This window comes from Triplophysa dalaica, chromosome 16 (assembly GCF_015846415.1).
Source record: "Triplophysa dalaica isolate WHDGS20190420 chromosome 16, ASM1584641v1, whole genome shotgun sequence".
Lineage (NCBI taxonomy): Eukaryota > Metazoa > Chordata > Actinopteri > Cypriniformes > Nemacheilidae > Triplophysa > Triplophysa dalaica.
The window spans coordinates 12,439,976-12,462,313 of record NC_079557.1 but is presented as its reverse complement, the minus strand read 5'-3'; the positions used below and the strand labels follow the sequence as shown (position 1 = coordinate 12,462,313).

At 37.2% G+C, this 22,338-nt stretch overlaps 1 protein-coding gene and 1 long non-coding RNA gene across 3 annotated transcripts; one reads left to right on the top strand and one right to left on the bottom strand.

The window, feature by feature from the left end:
- Window positions 1–3,295: 3,295 nt before the first annotated feature.
- Window positions 3,296–21,216, bottom strand: mtnr1ab (melatonin receptor 1A b). The gene is made up of 2 exons (XM_056770393.1): window positions 20,841–21,216; window positions 3,296–5,613 (listed from the first exon to the last, which is right to left on the bottom strand). Exons 1-2 carry the CDS (start codon window positions 21,025–21,027, stop codon window positions 4,745–4,747), a joined length of 1,056 nt encoding a protein of 351 aa, XP_056626371.1. The 5' UTR covers window positions 21,028–21,216; the 3' UTR covers window positions 3,296–4,744.
- Window positions 7,380–9,463, top strand: LOC130438462 (uncharacterized). 2 transcript variants are annotated; one of them, XR_008909336.1, is made up of 3 exons: window positions 7,380–8,058; window positions 8,953–9,109; window positions 9,341–9,463. It is a non-coding gene; the product is annotated as an uncharacterized LOC130438462 (long non-coding RNA). The 2 variants fall into 2 exon arrangements; XR_008909335.1 differs by having other exon boundaries at window positions 8,935–9,109.
- Window positions 21,217–22,338: the final 1,122 nt, after the last annotated feature.

The following is a 22,338-nucleotide window of genomic DNA, read 5'->3' as shown; positions in this document are numbered from 1 at the left end:
TATTGGAGAGAAGTTTAGCCAAGTAACGGTTCTTCTCTGTTTCTTTTGATTTGTTATCAGAAACAATCTACAGGCACTCTATTGTTTGTGAATGTGTACGGGGAATTAAGTTGGGGTCACAAAAGAGCTCATGCACAGTAATGTTTGTTTATGTTGCGGAGATGAAACCATTATAGAATTTTCTTCTCTGAATTTTCAATGCTGTTTTATTGCACATCTGGTGAGCCTTTGGCTTTTATGGCCATTAAAGAGCATTTCTCAGTCGCTTTGTTAACATTTTCACATGACATTATATGACTGATTCTTCTTGACGTGCACAGAGTGTAAATCATAATGGCTTACATGTGCTTCAGTTCACTCAGCATGGAACAGCTACATCCTTGTGTAGAGATATTAAATAATTCATCGGCATTGTGTTTACCTATTCAGTAAAAGCACTCAAGTCTGGGTTGTATTTTAGGTCAGGGTTGAAAAAATGAAGAAAACATCTTAATATTTTTATTTGATTCTAACTGTGTGTTCTCTCTGTTTTACAGACAGAATAAGTGTGTTATTACCTGCTGTGCTCACTCTCTCCTTCACTGGAGGAAAGAGACTGTAAAATATCGGCTTTGTAGACTGCAAAGCGCTGTGAAATTATAGAGGATCTGTGGAATGAAGCTCTCCATGAATTGATAGGCTATATTTCATGAATTTAACACTTGTTTTTATAAAAGAGAAATATTGTTGAATTTGAGAAAATGTTTCGAACAACATTTATCCTATTTTGGGATTTTTGATTTTATGGTAAGAAAAATAACTTAATAAAATTGTGGTATTTGGCAACTTATGCTGAGGAGATTTTCAAGGACTGTACTTTGTTATAATTTGTATATTTCGTGTTTATGACTGTCTGAAGAGTTCTGTAATATATTTGCATTTAGTGCAGTTACCAGACTGAAGGAATGTTATTGTTTTCATGGAAATAGTTAAAAGAGGAATTCTGAACACAAGCATTATGAGGAAAGGTAATTTTATTTCACGCCCGTTCGTTGCATTCCAAAATGAGACACTTTAGGGTTTAAGATAAGCGTCATATTTCAAATCCTCGAGAGCCTAACACAACATGACTTTATGAAACCCCTCTCTTTTTAGCCGAACCCAAAATGTAAATTTTGGCAATTCAATTTCATGTTCTGCTCTGGAATATCGAGCCATTGTTACTTCAGGTGTCTTAAAGCCTTCAGGTTGGACTGAGACTCACTGATAGAAGAATCTTGACTCTGCAGAAAGTACACATACACACACAATCAGACATGCGGAACTATACACAACCCTCAACCCTCCCCAACCCCAAGTACCCCCCGCCTAATAAACAGTGGGCTTTATCAAACTGCTGAGTTCTGGACTTGAGTGGGTTTCAGTGTCAAGTCTCTCTGGAGAATCCCATTCATATCAGCTCTGTCAGCCCTGAGGCGAAGACATGTCCACATTGCCCTCAGATACACAGAATTGTGTGACACGTGTTAAGGGCTTCTCTGTGTTTTTCTAGTGCACAGGGAGGAAAACTGGTTTTTAGACATTCTAGAGGATGTACATGTGGTTGACCTCTCTACCAGGAGCAAGTAAATAGTTAACAAAGACCTTACAGTAAGAAATGTCATTTTTCTCTTACAGGATTAGTTTACTTTAAAATTTTATGATAATCAGTCACCCAGATGTCATACAAGCCATCCGTGTGTTTACTTCTTTAAATGCGTTATATGGATAAGAAGCCTGGAAACCTTTCCTCAAAAGCCTCAATTTGTTTTTGACAGAAGAAATAAACACAAAGACATCTTGTGTGACGTGTGGGTGAGGGAATTATCATTATCAAAATTTTATTTTAAAGTGAACTACTCCTTTAAAGAGACAATTTAACCAAAAATGGGCATTTTCATCATTTGCTTACTCTAATGCCATTGCAATCATTTATGACATTCTTTCTTCAGAAGAACACAAAAGAAGATTTCACGAAGAACTTTGGTAACATTGGACCCCATTGACACAAGACCACTGAGACATTTCTCAATATATCTTCATCTGTGTTCCATACAGGTTTTGAAAAACACGTGGGTGAATAAACACTGACATCAATTTTCATTTTTGGATGAACTGTTCCTTTAAGGAACAATTTTAATCTATGACTTGCATAAAATTGGATAATTTAGTTTCGTGGTTTGGTTACCTGAAAACATTTACTGGAGATTTTGTCACAGATAATGGGAACATATAAAGTACACAACTTATCCTGTGTCAACTCTCCCTGCATAACACTTCACATTTCCTTTGGCATGGTGTGCTGTAACCCATCAATCTCAGCCATATAAAGTGGTACCTTTGTATAGCCAGTGAGTTTCATATAGAATTTAATCATGCTATTCTATTTTCTTGTATGTGGAGGTGCTGGGATTTCACCATTTGAAATCCTCCTCTGAGAGTCATCCTGGGATTAAAATGTGTCATTATAAAAAATAGCAATCAAAAAAATTCTCCACAGATGAGGGCGGCTACTCTACAGCTCATCCTTTAAGATCTGAGGATCTGGGGAAATCAGGGGGTGGAGGTACTCAAAGAAAGCCTGATGCCTGATGTCAAGCCAGCGCAATGAGACAAATGTAATTATTTATTGTTTTGCAGATTTAAACGCAGGTTCCGACAAATGTCCAGAAATAACCATCCGTGGGCACGAAAACAGGTCAATGAAGAGTTTATGGTTTGCTTTTGAGTCACGTTCTGAATGGCCCACGTAAGCGCATGTGCAAAACTACGTATGTATGGTTTCAGGGGAAAAGAAAACTTGTCAAAGCTTATTATGTGATGGAATTTGGTAAGCTTGAATAGAGAGGAAGCACATCAATGGGTATTAAGAGCACCACTGGAATTTTCAGATTTCAGAAAAGAATCGCTCTCAGTGGAGGGTGTCCAAAAAACAGACAGGCTTTATTGTGTCTGGTATAGGGGAGTGTTGTATTGTTAAGACAGCCTACATACTGTAATCCTTAAGGGTCCTGTTGATAAACCATTAGCATGTTAGCATAGATTTATGAGACTGAGTTTGTCTTATAATGAGACCTGAATTTCAACCAACATTAAAAGATTATAAAAATGAAAGAGGGACATCCACTTTTTCCATTGAGCGTGCAATCATCTTGCTTTCATTTCAGTTTATTCAAGGGGAGACAACATTTGTTCCATTTTATCCGTTTATTTGTTAACAAGGAAGTGCCACTCATATACAAGTGGTACCTGTTTTCAACTTGGTCTATGATAAGATGTGGACATTGTCTTCTGCTTTCTGTTCATCATTAGATTAGATTTAGATACTGCTTGTTGTCACTCCAGTTGTAACATAATAGAATAACATTATAAATCATTTTTTACAGTTTTATTGAATTCTGTTACGGTACTGTACATGTTCTTTGGGGAATTTTCCCCTTTTGCTCAAAGCCATACAGATGCCATGGTGACCCCGTTAATTTGGTAACATAACATTGCAATTCAAACCTAAATCTGTCATGAGAACTGTCATTTCTTTGAAAAAGCAAATATATATTTTGACAAGTTTGGTTGTTTAAGTAAATCAAACCCAAAAACCATTAAATATATCGCCGCTGTCTTTCTGAAACCTTGTATGTCCATTTTTTGTGATTTAAATGTTTTGCCATAAATCATTATCAGCCACCCTTCATGTTTGTCAGTGGGTTTTGCAAATCCTGAAAAAGTAGGGATGCACCGATAACGATAACTGATAATAATTTAAGATTGGAAGCTGATAACCGATATACAGTATGGCCAGTATAGTATCTAAATATTAATATAAAATTCCCTAAGACTGAATCAAAAGGCAAATAGTGGACTTCTTTTATTTTAAAACATTCAATGCAGAAAACAAGGTTACCGTTAGTTCTCTTTTGTTCCCTGAAAATCATGTACCAAGCCTACTTAACACTAGGTAACGATTATTTTACCATCAGACTTTTGTGGTATCTTTTTTATTTAATACACAAATTATAGATGTTCTTCCAGAGCAACCCAGAAAAATAGCCACGTGTTTAACAGGTCTCAAGACAGAAAGCATTCAGACAGCAGTATAATTCAAACAATTGCTTTTGTTCTTATAAATAACACATTCATAAAAAACTGTCTGTAGTGTAGACAGTACTGTAGTGTATTTTAACTGTGAGCAGCATGCAGCTGAAGAAGTTTAACCACAGGAAATGATTTATGATTTATCAGCTATAACTAAATTTTATTATCAGCCGATACCGATAAGATTAAAAATATCGGTCTGATACCGATATGGCTGATAATTATCGTGCATCCAAACTAAAAAGTATCAAAAGTGCTTGCAATTTTGACAACACAGTATTTCATTAATTAAATTAATTTCCTGAAAAACTTTGCATTTGGACATCAAAGGTTTGATAAGGACAGCGATGATATTTAGCACTCGCTGCACATGAATAAAAATCATTAAATTCAATAGTGGAGCACATCTCAATTCTCTTATTCGTTACCTCGTTCTTCATCAGAAAACATATGTATGAATAAAAACATTTGCATTGTGAACTTGTAAACACAGTGACACGCTATTTGTAATGCATCCTTTATAAAAGCAACAGGTACACCTGTATAAACGATACAAACATTTGTAATAAATACTCTGGAAGCAGCTGCGATGGATATTTGGTAAGTTTTTCTCACAGTGTCCGTCCTTGGGATGTCATACCGTGTCTGCTTTTACTTGGTTGTTGTTTGTCATTAAAGGGGATGGCTTGCTTTTAATTCGTTCCGCAGCATCATTCGAACTCTCCGGGAAGAAAATTCGTGCCGTGCAGAGCGAGACGATAATTTTTTTGTACTCTCTTCTAAAGTTTTGGTTCAGCAGTCCATACACTATGGCATTAAGGCAGCTATTGAAATAGGCCATAAAATAACTAGATACAAAAAACCACTCTGGGATCAGCGGCGCGACCCGATCGGGGTCCAGGGCAACCGCAAGACCGATAAAATTAAGTGGGGCCCAGCACACGGCAAACAGAACAAACACCACAAACATGGTGATGAAATTCCTCACGTCGTGTGGTGTGAGCTTTGGCCTGAACTCGGGTTTGACACGCCTCCTCACCTGAATCACCAAGATCCAGATTCTCAGGTAGCAGTAGGTCACAATCATGATTGGAAGAATGAAATGAAAGAACACGACGGCGATGGTGTACGCCGAACTGGCCGACTGTGCAAACGTACAAGAGTAAACCCTGGGGTCGTACTGCAGGGAGCCTACGTAAAAGTTCGGCACTAACGCGACCACAGTCAGAAGCCAGATTAGAAGAACGTAACATAGGGAGTTCTTGTCGCTGTATAGCTTGTCATACTTGAGACTGTGGCAGATGTAGCAGTAGCGATTGATGGCGATGCCAGTGATGTTAAATATAGATCCAATCACGCTCAGTCCCATCAGAAATCCACCGATTTGGCAGTGGAGGAATCCCAAATTCCATCCATTATGGAAAATGGACACCAGCACCAGTGGATAAGGGTACACGGCTACCACCAGATCAGCTACCGCCAGGCTCACTACGAAAAAGTTTCCTGCAAGAAAGTACAGTTAAGAAAATGTTACTTTAAGCAAATAGGCTTTTCCAAAACATGCATATGTACTGAAAGAATACTGCATAATGTTATATGTAATTCAATATTACGGTAATAGAATCCAGGTTTCCTATGACTGCCTTGCGTTTATCAGACAGAATTCTGCAGATGGCTTTTCAGGTTTTCAGGTCAGCCATCAGATTAGATTTGTATGAAGATTCAGCATGACATTTTTCAACATGTTTCGGCCGATTATATATTCTGTCCTTGTCAGCATGGATGCCAGTATACTTTTACATCATGACCTTTATCACATCTAATTAAATCATATCTTTCCTAAGTCTGTCAGCTGCTTTCACTAATAAAAGGATTTGACTTGCATCTGTTATTGTCACATGGTATTTCACTTGCCATAAACTTTTGGGCCTCATGTTAGAAACAAAACTGTTGTGCCTGAGTATACACTGTAAAAAAATATCTCCTCGTCAGAGCCGATGAGTGGGCAGTGCTCCGACATGTGGCGCAGGGTTGCGCATTGGGCGACCCGAGTTCCATTCCCATCTCTTGGTACTTTCCCGAACCCATCTCCTTGTCTCTCCCACTTCGCATCCTGTCCTCTCTACAACTGAGCTCTACAATTAACGGCAACAAAAATTCGGCTTTAGTATATTTCCCATCTCTAACTCCAAGATATCGTTTGCAACAGCCAATGGTGTTATCTTACTATCATGACACACGCATGCCATTTCCTCTATCTGTTGACTATAGTCAAGACGTGACAATTCTGATTTGACTATGTAAATCCTTAGCCGAGGACTACCCTAAGTAACATTGTAAGAAATGAATGCCATACACCCCTACTAACACAAGCACCACGTTGCAGCACATAGAAAATAACCACTTTACAGAAAGCTGTGAAAACGGAGAGCAATTCAGTTCGCATGAAAGGGCAAACAACGATAACAAATGCCATTTCAGCTAAACCTCAACGTCAAGTGCAAGAGCAACGGCAATAATTACAGACATCGATATTTTCATTGCCGCTGATATGAGGCCATTTTCTTTGATGGAAAATCAGGGATTTTGGCGATTCATCCACACATGGGAGTCAAAGTACGCCATCCCATCAAGCGCACAATTTACTCAAGGTGGTCACGACCCTCTACGAAGAGTGGAAGTTACCTGGAGAAGCAAGCTGCCATAGCAGCAGAGCTCACCAGCCCAGAGATAAGACAGCATGCCCGAAACATTGATACACTGGACACCTGCGACATGGTGAATGCCAAAGACCTTGTGAAGCTTCTGAAAGGTTTAAAGACAGCTAACACGGCTGACCCCCGAAGAGAAGACCCCCGCAGTGGCTCTCATCGTGCCTCTGAAGAACGCGATGGAAGAAAGCATGGCACCAAATGATGATGATTCCCCCACTGTGGCCAAAATCAAGAGAGCAATCCACAGTAATATTTAAGGGAGATACAGCAGGGATGCATACAACTCCCTGATAGAGAGAGCACAGCACTGGACGCAAGTTTCCAGACTCTACCTCAGCTAGAACATAACCAGAGTGAGGCTGTCTTCCAGGGGATACAGAAAATGATGGAACAATTGCTGCAAAATCAGGTATCATTCATTTGAATTGCTTTCCTTTTGTGTGTTTGAGAAATGCTTTCTTCCTTGAAGATTTATGTTATCAAATGTAATGCGTGTGCGTGTGTGTAGATGTGCGTTTAAGAAACATGTCAGCATCAGGGTGTGTTTGTGTTGAAAGGGAGAGGGGACTTGCTTTGCTGCTAATTAAAGCCAGTGTTTCTGTTGTTTAAAGCCCACAGGTGAGAAGATGGAGAGTAAAGAAAAGACATCAGCTCACTATTCCACACATTGGACAGATGGGACTCTCGGAGCTGAGAGTCAGAAGACAGAACCTGCTTACAAGAAGACCGCGCTTGAGGACCTGCTAGGGGATTCTTTCTCTAAGATAGAACAGTCCAGCAAAGGGATTGAGAGCGAAATTTTACTTTGCAGAAGAGAGGCATATATCCCACTCAGTTGCTGCCCCTGAAGTGGTAGAGAGAAAACCTCTCCAAATATCCTTTGCTGTCTCCTCTTGTCAAAGAATATCTTTCCATCCCTGCTACCTCTGTTCCAAGTGAGTGTGTCTTTTTAACTTCAGGAGACATAGTTACTACCCGGAGGTACTACCCTTAAAAAAGAACATGACCATACACTGTAACGAATTGCTGTAAAAACTACAGCGTTATTTTACAGAAGCTGACTGTTTTTTAAATAATACAGAATATTGCTGTAAAGTGCAATGCATTCTGGGGTCACGTGACGGATTAACTCAAATGTACAGAATATTGCTGTAAATTTCAAATCTACAATGGCGGGATGATCTTCAACGGTCGAGATTGGTGTAGTGCGCAAAATGAGTGATTCACACATGTGGTAAGTGATTTATTACGTTTTTTCGATATTTGGTAACTATCATAGTGGTAACTTTATATAGAGGTATCTACATTCGCGTTTCACATTGGTAACCCCGGATTCAGCCTCCATCCGCGGGGACCGAAGGAGTCTTGCGCGGGGTTTCAGCAGCGCCGTCGCGGTAAGATTTCAAACATTCTCCGTCGCTATAGCACCTGAGGACAGAAGTTGTTCATGTTATTTAGAGTTTTTGTACAAATCAGGAGCGAAGTCGGTATGTGACGAGCTACAGTTCATTGTATTAGTAAGTTGACGGTTGTTTTTTTAATGTTGAACATCGCGCACGCCGTAGACTCGGTAAAAGTTACATGCTTCGACAGTTGTGATACCACACTCGGTCGTGATTATTTTCTGGTGTAATTCAAATTTGCAAATGCAGTCATCCGTTAAATCGAGCGCCCAAATTAAAACAAGTCACTAAAGCTTGAGGTAAGTCGTTGTTCACGGAGGATAGCCCGGTAAAGTGATTAATGTACGTAACCATCTAGATATACAGTTTATGTATCGGAGGCCAGATGAGAGCTGTAGCAAAAGACGTTACCGACACCCTCATCGTTAGAGCAGGACTGTCGAACAGATAGGACCGTGGGATGGTGGGAGTGAGACGACCCGTTACAAAATACTAGTGTGACAATTTCTTGACCGTGACATCCCTAACGTTAGTTAGCTTACATTTCTGTATAAGTACGTTTTAAGTGTAAATTAATCTGTGTAATTTGCTTAGAGTTTGTTTGTATAGTCACTTATACTAAAATGTAGTTTAAATGTAAAAAGCTTAAAGATAAAATTGTATAGTAACTATTAACTATTGTCACATGTGGTATTGTTTGTTTTAAGACACACTTTGCCATGCAGGCCACTGGATGCTGACTACTGCAGGTTAGGTTGTGTGTGACTGTGACGTGCTCAGCACAGCTTCATGTCTGGCCTTCCCACTCTGTTCATAGCATGTTACATATTCAATCTTGAGTACCAGGATGGGGCAAGCGTGTATCTTGGAGTCCAATGAAAGGTATTAGTTGAACAACTTCATTACCTGCATTTTATAGATATGTTAATGTTATATACCTGTTAAGACCTTTAAAACAATATTTCTCAACGAGAGATGGATTTTTTTAGGGCAAATTATTTAGAAGTCTCCGCTATTTAACACTAGCAAGCTAATGATTTAATTCATGTGTTTTAATATAATATATTTTGTACATTTAATATATAACATTTTGTTTTTCCTGACTCTTTGTAGATATTAATCCAGAGAGTGGAACAAGAAGAAGCATCATCTAAAATGCCAGGAAACAGAAGAAACAGGTTGCAGTGAACCCACATGTTGCCGCTCTACACAATGATGAATTTTCATTGTAATCGATGAAAAGTAAGAAGCACGCACACACACAGACACACACACACACGCACACACACACATACACACACGCACACAAACACAGAGATCTCATCATTGAATTACATCATATTATTCTCTGACTGTATATGTTGTCCTCTGTTTTTCTCTGACTATAAATTGAATATCTAACATTATTCTCTTGTTTTGTTTCCATAGTTCTAACTACTTGTTGTGCTCTGATGGATCAAGATGTGGACCGTTTTACAGACTCACTTGGGCCTTGTTTTGCAATTTTGTTTCATGATGGTAATGTTGGTTAACGCGTTGTTTAAACATGAATGTTTAAAGAGCCATGTTGGATACTATGAAGTTGAAACTGAATAAAATTATTTCATGTACAACAACGTACACAATTCGTCTGTAATGTATTTTTGTATCAATTACAAATTAAAGTCAAATTAAACACTGTATATCCAGTATGCAAAACGTACTGGAAATACAGTGATTTATGTATTTCTTCTAAATAAAATAAATTAAAATCAAGCAATTTGTTGTAAAAAATACAGCATTATACTGTTGCTATTCAAAATTACAGTTTTTCCTGTATTCTGCAATTACAGTAAATGGCTGTAAATTAAATTACAGTACTGTGGCTGTACAATTTACAGTAACTGGCTGGCAACCCTGCTGCCAGTAGTTTACTGTAAATTTTACAGGATTTTTTTTACAGTGTATCTTAGGCTGTGTAGTTCATCTTTTAGCTCTATTTCATGCTGAAAGAAAAAATGTCAGTATTTCTTTTCACTTCGAGTTTTAAAACAGCACTACTGATGGTTACGGTAATTATGGTTACTGATATTTGTGCGGGGATAGTCGTATTATTTATTTTTATTTATACTGTATATGATTTTTGTGCAATTACTTCCCTGTGAGTTTGTTGCAAAACATTTTGCAGTGTTACTGTTTACTGTTTAAAGCTGCATAGTGCATAATATAATTTATTAAAATAGAAGTTTAATTTGTTTCAGTCTCGTCTCCTTCTCGTGAACCCAGTCTCCTGTTTCGCCTCATGGGATAATGTCTCGCCCCACCACTAGTATCGAATCATCTCTTATCGATACTCTTTTTTTTTTTTTTAAACCTATTTATTTCAGAATTAGAGGCATACAACATCATATAAAAGGTTCAAATGATATTTTTTAATGTATTTTATTTCTGATTTAGAGGTCTCATTTAAAGGTACACATGACTCTGTTTGTGTCTTTCAGGGATTTACCAAACATTGGAAATTAGGTCAGCATGCAACCCATTTGCCTATTTTCTTTATTAGTGAATAACAGTCTCAAAATGTTCTCTTATGTTCCACTAAACATACAGGTAAAGATCAGTATATGCTGACAGAATATACATCTTAAGTTGAACTAACCATTAGCACTCCTTGGGGTGCATAACATTTTTATTTGATCGGAAAACAAGTGTTCTTGTAAATGGACATTGACATGCCCCCCCCCCACAGGGCGTGTGTCATTTGAGGACATATAACATGTTGTATGACCTGAAAACTATTGACATGGCATCTATTCTTCCATCTGTCTACACTGATTTCTGCTAAGTCTACTTGACTTGGCCTCTCAGCTCCAAACCCTGTTGATACGACAGGCAACAAGAACACATAAAGCATCTAGAAATGTTAAAAACACCCACTGGCCTCTCAGTTTGCCTCTTTCAAAGAGGAAAGATTAAAATATTCAGAACATCAATTACATGGACTCAGACTTCTAGCACAGATTTGGAACACTGCACTCAACGACTGCCCTTTTTTACTCATAAACTAGAGAGTTACACACTGCTGTGAAAATGTTGAAATCCTGAAGGATTGCCAAATAAATTGATTCATGATTTAGCAAATTTAGCCTAATGTTAAGAGGAATCAACAGAGCAGAAAATCTTTCCAGAACAGTGAATCTGAATAATTCTTGTGACATCTCAGCATGAGAAGCAGCTTCTCTAATTGAAGCGGTTGTGTTCTTCAAGTCTGAACAGGGAGACTAGCAGACAGGGTAAAATATGAACAGAGGAGGAAGCCCAAGAGGAGCCCTGTAGCGAGGCTCCTTATTCCCTATATACGATTATCCAAACTATACACAGCAATGTTTCTAACGGCAACTCACTTAGTTTACCATTCCAAGTTTTTTAAGTGACTAATAAATTTACTATTTTTAAGACAAACTTCTCTTGAACTTTGCAGAGTATTTGAGGTTGTCAATGTCTAGGGAAAATGAAACTGCTTAATTTCAGCGTTCAAAAACAGAGAAAAATCTTCAAATCATACATTTTCTGTTCGTAAGCCAGAAGGTTTAAAAAACTGTCAACAGGATCTCATGGGAAATTATAGGAATAGAGATTTAAAGTGTATGTGCTTTTAGCTTTTTTGGTAAATATACAATGTAAAGGGACAGTTCACCCAAAAATAAAAATTATGTCATCATACACTCACCTTGAAGTTGTTAAAAAGCTTTAGAGATGTCTTTGTTCTGTTGAACACATAAGAAGATACTTTGAAGTATGTGGGTAAGCAATCAGTTCTGCCGCACCATTGATTATAAACATTCTTTCAAATATCTTTCTTTGTGTTCAGCACAACAAGAAAATGTACATAGGTTTCCAGGTGAGGAAATCCTGACATCCTTATTTTTGAGAAAACTATTCCATTAAAATGTGTGAACATTGTGTTTCAATGATATTTTACGTTTTGAGATTTCATGACAAAATAAATTGTCCAATAAAAAGCCTGGTAATGATTTTAATAGTCTCTTCATTTTCAGAAAAATCTAAATGAATAAATCTGCCCTTGAATAAATCTCTCCCTGGAAAAGGATGTTCCATCTTTTGGTGATTAATGAGAGACTGAGTTTCTTAGGCCACCAATTCAACCATTTATTCAAAATAAATCAACTCAATAAATCAACTCTATTCAACTTGAATAGAATATAAAAGTTCAGTCGACAAGCTCTGTAGCACTCTACAGGCAATAGGACACCATATTACATAAGCAGCGAAAGAGACCACAAAAAAAGAAGAAAGCAAGCAGCACTGGAGTGGAGAATTCCTGGTCAAACTGAATGAGCCTGACTCACACCGTATATCCGAATGATGTCTGTGAATGACCCCTTAAGCCTGGCAGCACTAATTCACCAACAGGATTGTGCTGGATGTGTCTCCATGCAGGGTGCACAAAGATGCAATTACCTTTAACTTTTATCTTAACCTCTGTTAACCTCAAAACTGAGAAATGCCTATTCTGAAAAATAAAGGCACAGCGGAGATTATTTTGCAATTTAAAACTTAAAGGGACAGATCACCCAAAAATTTGAAATTCTGTCATCATTCATTTACATTTAAGCATTTGGCAGACGCTTTTATCCAAAGCGACTTACATTGCTTTATCCTATACATTTTACATAGGTATTTGCAATCCCTGGAATCGAACCCACAACGCAATGCTCTTACCACTGAGCTACAGGAAAGCATTTATTCACTGTCATGTTGTTTAAAACTTGTACATGACTATTTACTCTTAGGAACACAAAAGAAGAAAAATGTGGTTTTGTGTTAACACAGTACAATGGAAGTCAATGTTGTTGTTTTTTTCTCTCTGCAGAAGAAAGAAAGTCATACAGGTTTAGAATGACATGAGGGTGAGTAATGATGAAAAAATAACAATGATGAAAAATGACTGAAGTATTAAAACTGACTAAAACCAAAGTTTATAGATATTAACAAGATAATAATATTATGAATGGGGAAAAGCACATTTGATAAATCATTATCAATTAATAATCAATTCATATTTAAAATCAGTGTAAAGTGTGGTCTCATAAGATTCCAGCAACACTGCATTGGTCCCAGTGGACATTTTAAATTATGTCATGGTTTATTTATTCAGTCAAGATCTGGAAATCAAATATGAAGTTTAAATTGATCTGATTATGTCCAATGGAGTGTGTGCAGTATTTATGTTTAAAGTTAACACAGGAAATTAAAACTCTCACAATTTCAAAAAAAAAAAAAAAAGAATTCTTTAGAATTGTCAAGTCAAATATCTCAGGTGACAGCAGATACACTTTTATCTTGGAGAAAGCATTTTATGAAGGATCCTCTGAGAGTGGAATTTGAAGTTGTAGAGGTTGGCCACACAAATCCAATTCTACAAATCAAAAACTACGACACTTGTGCATTTTTTGTTACAATTGCTGCAGTAAATATGGAGTAAAACACAATCACACGCCTGCACCAAAAGACGTGCCTTCTCAGACGAGTTTTGCACATCCCCAAATCATTGTGTGAGTTCATGCAATGAAAGATGAATGCTTGTCAAATGTTTTCTCACAAATTAAAGGTTTTATTCTTGGACATATTTCTAGCACAAACACAAGAACTTAACTTGTAGTTCTTGAATCTGCTGCTGCGAGTCTCTGACAGTGAATAAAACCTTTAATTTGTGTGAATTTTTTTTCAAGCACCACTCACTCAGAATTCACATACTGCTTTGCAAATGTGCAAAACTCATCTGTGAAATCAAGTCTTTTGGTGCAGGTGTGTGAATGTGTTTTGCCCCATATTAACTCCAGCAATTCAAAAAATGTGAGTGCACGGGTATCTTAGTTTGTGATTTGTAGATTTGGATTTGTGCACTTGCACTGAAGGATTCAAGAAGGTGTAACAGTTGTGTTGTGTTTGCGGGAGAAACAAAAAAACTACAAGTTTGCAACTTCAAATTTTGACTTCAAATTTACTGATACACATGTGTTGCCAACCTCTAGAATTACAAATTCAACTCCCACAGGCACTCAGTTGTTTTGCACCAAAGAAACCTTCATAGCATTTCCATATAAATATAAAATGTCTGAAGAATTAAAACTTACTAAAACCAAAGTTTATAGATATTAACAAGATAATACTACTATGAATGGGGAAAAGTGCATTGCTTTGTGTAGTGCAATAGAGGTATTGCAAATACGGCCCCCTAGTAGGGAGACTTTGCTAAAAGGGACTTCAGTATCACATTTTTTTCATCATTATTCGTTGAAAATAAAGGCTGATATCTTTTTGTCTCCCCTGAAGAGATTCTTCAGATTGCTGTGGAGTTTAGAGAAATATTATGCCTGAATCAATATTTTACTGTTACAGGATCACTGGGGTTTGTGGCCACTGATACTGTTGTCTTCCCAAGCAACCCAACATTTATTTCCTGTATAATTCTGCTTGATAACTTAAGACAACTATAGATGTTCAGTCAGTAGAGTACAGAACTTCAGTACACGGTTTAGGTACAAGAATGCACAAAATTTATTTTCAAATGTGGCAAGTTACAAAAAACATATTTACCACACTGTATCGGTGTTTAAGAGACAGAACCCCGTCAATGATATTTATTTCTAATAATCAACTTTGGAGTCTAAGAAGAGGGTGATATGACATTTGATATTAAAGTCATCTGCCACAGGCACAACCACATAAAGGAAAGCAAATAAAGTAGCAAACCGAATATCAACATATACGTCATTTCGAGGATCTGTTGACAGAAATGCAATATAATACAGTGTTTCCCATACATTTACTTGAGCAGTCCACCCAGGTATATTAATGGCTGCCCAAGTATATTTGGTGTGACATATTGTAATTTTTTATCCATCCCTGATAATAACTGTCTCTGTGATCAACTAGTGGATAAACAGCGCTTCAACGTCCTCTGTCTTTCCTGACTTGTTTGGTGTGAGTGCCGCATGGTCACATGCGCGACTCATCCTCCTCTTCTGTGTTAGCATGCACTCTCTTCCAATGAGCTCCATGTGTGTGTGAGCCCTCTGCCTCTCATCTGAACGTGTAGTTAGCATGTAGTGTATTTAACTGTCACATGCATTTAAAATCAAAGAAGCGTTCATATAACAGCAACACATTGTAGCGAGAAGGGCAAACAGCATAAAGCCGCTCTATAATTTATAGGAAATTATTAGTATAATTATGTTATACTAGTTGATATTCTTATAAAAGAATATTAGGAAAATAAGACTTTTACTATCTGAGCATCCTATGCAAGTCCTAGTCCAGGCTCTTGATCTGCCCAGGCTGGACGACTGCAATGCACTACTTGATGGACTTCTAGCTTGCACAACCAAACCTCTACAGATGATCTCTACGGCTGAAAACACATCTTTTCGGAGTGAGCCGTTGGTTGCAATTCGCAACCTTACCACTAGATATTGCTAAATTTCATTCACTTGACCTATAATATGGGAAGTATTAAGTCTACATTTTTACTGACATTATGTTTTACTCTAATGCAGCACACTATTTACTGAGGTTCAAATAAACAGTTTATACAGTAAAAAAGTAAATGCCAAATTACATGTCTATGATGTACACAAGAACTTGATAAAAATGATAAAGGTCATGTTATACCTCTTGGTTTTAGAAAGAGCATTACCAAAGTTCAGTGCGGTACCAGATGCTTACTGTATGGTACTGGACTGCATGGTTATCGTATTTACAAACCATGGTGTTTACATAGTCTAGCATTCTCTAAACAAAATTCAGATCAAAATCATTTGCAGACAAAACCCAGAAAAACAATTTCCTCATTTTGCCCTCCCTTACTCTACATAGCTATAGTATGGGCCACAGAGTTGGCATAATGTAAAAAATCACAATGTGTCCTATTAGTTTAGTTATAAGTTAATAGATACTGACTCAGATCTCAGACAGAGAGGGAGAGCAAGCGATTTTTCACATGAGTTGGTCTGTAACTGAGCGCACAACATTGCCCATTTATTAGGACAGTGAAACAAACCCAAAGGCAGACCGAGGGCCAAGTCAGGCAGAAGTGAGGAATTGAAGCTTCATTTCCAAAAGCAAAATATAAGTAAGCTTCCTGTGGGGCAATGCAGTATGATAACAAGACCTGAAGTTGAAATAAGGCAATGTGGCCCTTTGCAAACATAGCCTTTTGTGATAACCTCTACCCTAACCCAAACCCTAAACCTAACCTTATTATTTTAATTATTTCAGTGTTTCCTTCATGTACGTTTTAAAATGGCTGCTCTCCACCCAGGTACAAGCAAACATTGGCGTATCATATGCTCGCAATTTGGCGTACGTATTAGACGATAATGCAGAAGCGTGTTATTTATACGCAATCAGGTTGACAGTCACCAGGCTTACGGAATCTGTTACATTAACATTTTAATAAATTATGAAAAATAAATCGCTGACTGGCTATCTGGGATTTCATTATAAAGATAAAGGTTAGGATTGCGGTTTTCTAATGATCGTATATTAGCATATTTTTGTTGTTTGCCTATAGCATATTAGTTAGCGTTTGGACCTTTTTTTTCTATAAATGTGTATGATAAGAATAGAACAAAAAGCGCTAGTGCGCTGGGAACGACTCAAGTTTATTCCCATCTCGGGGAGTCCTTTGCCCGATAATCCTCCACTATATCCACTAGGGAGTTGCACAAACTAGTCGCCTAGTCTGCACGTGGGACGGATCATTCCCACCAATTATGTTATCTCGTACTGATTCCGCATGCATCATTCACAATGTGTCCTGTTTCCGACAGCAACATTCAAAATTTGATCTGATGCCACAAAAGCTTGCAGGTAAAAGTTAGGCCTAACGATACATAGATTTCAGCATATGTGCTTCTGCACACAGATCTTTTAATATTATATGTTTGTACTTGCTGCCCATTTAATAAAACACGAAAGAAACAGAATAAATAAAAATGTTTCTCGTATTGGCTGCTGTCACTGGGGTCCTGCATTGAATGTCGGCTATGATAAAGTGTCATGATAGTCTCAATATACTGACGTTCTTCTAAAGTCTTAGGTCGTCACAAACAAACATAATATATTTTTCTGTTGTTTCATCGATAAATTGACTTGTTGTAAATGTCAGGTAAGTTTGGTCTAAGCACACGCTTCAGATCTGAATAAACGTTAGAGATCCACCTGCTGATCTTTTACTGCATAGCCCTGCAACCATTCAACTCCTCTTCTCCACCTAACCCATTCCTGTCATCTCTCAACTGTTCTATCATAATAAAAGCATATTAAGCCCCAAAAAATGAATAAAGCAAAACTAAAGACATACCCGGCACAAAAACAAATCGTAAAAAAAGTGCACATTAACAAATTAGCTGCATAGTAAAATAGGTAAGAAAGTTAATGCATAAAACAGTTTGTTTTGTTTGATTAACATGAAATTTGAATAAAAATGTTCTAATTTTGGATAAAAAAAGTTAGTCTGCCTCACAATGTTGAAATCTCTGTACAAGAGCTGCTTTAGCAGAAGTTAGTATCACTATCTAAAACCTCAAAGTCGGCATGAAATTAAATCTGTCAGTTCAAATTGATTTACACAGTGTAGCACTATACATTATAAATTATTTATCCAGGCACATCATTATTTTTTTTTATTAATTTGCACTGTAATCTTTAATTAAAAATGTTAACCTCCACCCTCCCCTCAAAACGATATCACTTCACTTCTGGTCATGAGGAATGGTGAGAGGGCGGGACTGCAATGAATGACAGATTACAAACTGGATTACAAATCATCCAACTTTTATTCGATCCAATCAGTCCTCGATGATCAAAATGAAGTCCCGCCCTAAATTTTTTTTTCATTTCAGAAGTTGTTGCACTCGGATAAACGTCACGATATGTAAGAAAAAACGTTTTATTTTGACTTTAAATGGCATTTTGACAGTTTGGGTTAAGCAGTATATGCCTTTTGTGCGTCAATACTGTCATTCATTTCTTGTACTGAATAACACTTTTCAATTTTTGAAATAAATATGATGCATTAACAGCATTGTTTGTTGATATCAACAGTTTTACAGAAATCATTAAGACACTGATAAGCAGCACTTCCAGTCTCAGTATTGCAGGTATTAGTCACTATCCATCTATCCCACTGAATGAACTTTGATCGATACTCATCTAAAAGGTATTTGGAGTTTAGTATGACAGGAAAGATTCTGTCCTCATTCCACCCTTGTGAAAGAGCCCTTCTTTCATTCACGCAGGCTCTGTGAATAACTGGTGAAGGAGAGTTTCTCTTGAATGAACAGTGAACTGCAACTAATAAGACCGCCTTGGGCTCATAAGCAACGTCAGTACAACTACAGAACACTAGTTAGAGACGAGAGCTGGACAAAAGAGCTGGGCTCTATTACACTGTCCCGAGATCTCTTCTCTCGTCCCAATAATGGGACATTAAACTTTCAATACACACAGGGACTATTGATACAGGATGGTTTGTGCTTAAAACACAAACTGTACAAAATATCAAGGGTAGTTGTCATGTATGGCAAGATGATCCAAGTATACTGGCTGTGTTGAAATGAGGCGTACCACACAGCAGGGTATGGTTGGCCTGAATAATCCAAACAGACATTGGTGCCATAGCTCTTTGAGATGGAAGAGCTTAAATAAAACAGATAGAGCACAACGGGGGGGAAGGAACCACTTTGTTTCATTACAGAAGAATAATAAAGAGCGAAAGTGTGTGTGCGTGCGTGCATACGTGTGTGTGCGTGTGAATTACTGTAACTTTGAATATGTAGCATAACGATGGCTCATTAAATATTCCCATGGGTCAGTGCTCTTCACAATAGGCCGTGGGAGGTACCTTGACTGGTGGGAAACATAATGAAGCAAACATCGCAGGAGGCTAATGGAACAACTACTGAGTTAATGTGACACACTAATCAGAGAACGGAGTGCACTGTACTCGATGGGAAGAAGAACATAAAGTAATACTTCACATAAGCCACGCCCCCTTTTGAATCTGAGAAGCAGTGCTTGAACATCAAGTAAAACTAATCCCTTACACTTACTTTTTATTTGCATTAATCCATGTAGGAATGTCAATTTTTTACAACTTCCACTGTTTCAATCAATTTAAACGTATTTTATATCGCTTGTACAATGTGTTTATTTTTCAGTACAATGTGATCCAACGTTATGTTCATTTACAGTGTTGTGTTATTTTTGGCAGATACAACTACAGGTAGTTACAGTAAGTCAATCCTCACTACCTGTGTAATACATAATGGTTAATGCACAACATTTTACATCCAAGTTCTTAAAAAACTCATGACCCAGTGTGTATAAACCAGGCTAAAGTCTCAAAATCTAATGATGGGATAGCAAAATCTGAGATCTTAACAATTGAGCTTGTTTTTTTAGCTGCGTTTTCACAGACTGGGTTTAAAAGCATATCGAAGATTAAAATTCATATTAAAATTCATATTTATGTGATGCCATTTGTCTGCCAAATCAACAAATTATATAGATTTTACGACTTTTACAAGTTTTGTAAATGGTACATATTAAGAGAGTGAGAGAGAGAGAGAGAGAGAGAGAGAGAGCAGATTATAAAATAACTGTGTGAATTAATTAATCAAGTATACAGTAAATGTTTGTGGGAATTTATGAGGGCATAATTTGTATACAATACCCAGTTTAATACACACCTTTACTTAATACCCTTATCAGTTTCACCCTGTGAAAATCGCTTTAGTGTCACACGCTTAAAGAACAACATACTGTAAGGTCTATGTCTCTATTGGCAGAGAAAAGTAACATATGGAACATGACTGGCCGATTCAGTATTGCTTGATGTTGGGCCAATTACCTGAAGCTTCTAAAGATAGAGAAGAGTGTATAGTTTACATACTGTTCCATGTAATATAGCACAACAAAAAAACCCATTGACACATAAGATGCTGAGTAAAAAACAAGCAGTGTGGTTAAATTCATGCTTTATGATCCACCATGTTCATTTATAAACTGTTACAATTTACATTAGTGTTAATGTTAGCTAGTACACATAAACACATGTATTTAATTGAGGAACAGCTTCTTAATACATTGCTACTATAATTTGACAGTATGTGTCGAGACTGTGGTGTACCAAAACGTCCTACATGGGACTTCCTTAAACAAATTCAGGTACAATATATATTTAAAATGCTTTAGTCAAATGATAAAATAATGATAGATCGCAAGTCCCCTTTCTTGCTTTAAATTGGGCACTGGATCCAAAATTCATCTGATGTTTCAACGCGATCTAACATTACTGAAAAAGAGACAATTCTCAAAAAGCTTTAGTCGGTGATTCAATACATCTTTTCTTATTGTGATATAACCTACCTCATATGTTGTGAGGTTTTGGAGAATAACATTAACATAGAATGATAAAAATGCGCTTAAAAGAATACCAAATCAGTTCGACAAAGTTTTGATGTTGGCAATTTGCGCTTGTTCGTGATCCTCATCCTTTTTAATCTCTAAATCGGTGGAAAACATTTGGGAATTGAAAAACTCTTACCTGCGTTTCTTAGTTTCTTGTTTCTGTAGACGGAGAAGATGACCAAGAGGTTCCCCAATATATCAACCACAATGGTGAAGATCAAAAAGCTCCCCAAAGTTGTGGCGACCCACGGAGGGCGATTCAGAGTGACCGCGTAGGGGGTCAGTGAAGAACTGTTCATCAATCGACTGCCATTTATTTTCATTTTATCCACAGTTCAACAATCCTCGCCATAAATCATAGCATTTGATTCCGTTTGTGGCGAGTTATTGCGTTTGCGTAAACGTGCGTAAAATAAAGATCTGTTATCATGGCTTATGGTCCTCGATGCTGCGGACGCGTTCATGATGGGAGCGCAGACATGTGTCCACACTTATATAGCTTTCTGTCTACATCAGAGTGTTGGTATGTAGCATTCGACATCAAGTTAAGTTGTTCTCAGTTGCCCATGGTTAGGGTACTGTGAATTGTTGAAACGCTGCCCCGCTGTGGAAGTGAACGGAACTGGTTATGAATTTGGGTCGTTCGGAGGTTGCTTCTTCATTCAGACTGGCTAAGTGCGTTCTTTAATGTACATTCATGGTCCCCCAACACGATATCTCCAGGTAGTATTAAAGTTAATATAAATGCGCCTATATACATTTATATAATGCATACATATAAGTGTCTCTGTTTCATCTCGAACGTTTAGTTTTTTCTCTTATGGGTTATTTTATGCTCAGCAATGTCTCAGAATATTAAGACTAAAATTACAGTGAGTTTTCTGACTGCCTGACAGGAGTGCGTTGGAGCAGACATAAAAACTATCCCTTAAACAAACTCATCCATAGACCCTCTGCATCTGTCCATGCGTACACAGCCAGATGTATTCGTCATGGAGCAATGTGGTCCAAACACTCTACTTACAACTCGGCTATTCGTTATAGTTTTGAATTTTAGGGCGACTGTCAATCCGTGCGTCTTTAAATAACCCAACACTTAATATATGCAGTTTTGTCTCTATCATACACACTGCACAAAAGTAAAAGATACACATCCCAATGTTTCAGAGGTGTTTTTTGAAACAAGCCTCGAATTTCTACCTCGAACTAGGCTTTAAATGATTACATTTTTAAATTGCATTGACTTAAGAGAAAATAATATTTGTATGATAAAATAATATCATTGTGTAAAAAGGAGCAGTTCTTAAATTACTCAGATGAAATATGAACATAAAACCCAATTAAAACAATTCAAATCAAATCGTTTTATTTCACCACTATACAATCAAGTTGTAGTTATGTCAAATATTGCATAAAGTTTGAAAATATTATTTCATTTTAATACTTGAGCTATTTGATTTTATTTAAAGACTTCAGACTTTAATGAAAAAGTCTTAAAGAAGACCTTAATACTTAAAGACAATAAAGACAATAAATAATTATCACTCCTTCGATGTCAAAAGAAAATGTAGATATTTATTCACATGACACTTTTGCACTCATAATAGATGAAATGTTATTCATGATTAGCTGTT

Coding starts and splice junctions, on each gene's coding strand:
- mtnr1ab (XM_056770393.1), bottom strand. CDS start 21,027: ATGAAAATAAATGGCAGTCGATTGATGAACAGTTCTTCACTGACCCCC. Junction 5,614..20,840: donor CAAGAAACTAAGAAACGCAG/GTAAGAGTTTTT, acceptor ACTTTCTTGCAG/GAAACTTTTTCGTAGTGAGC.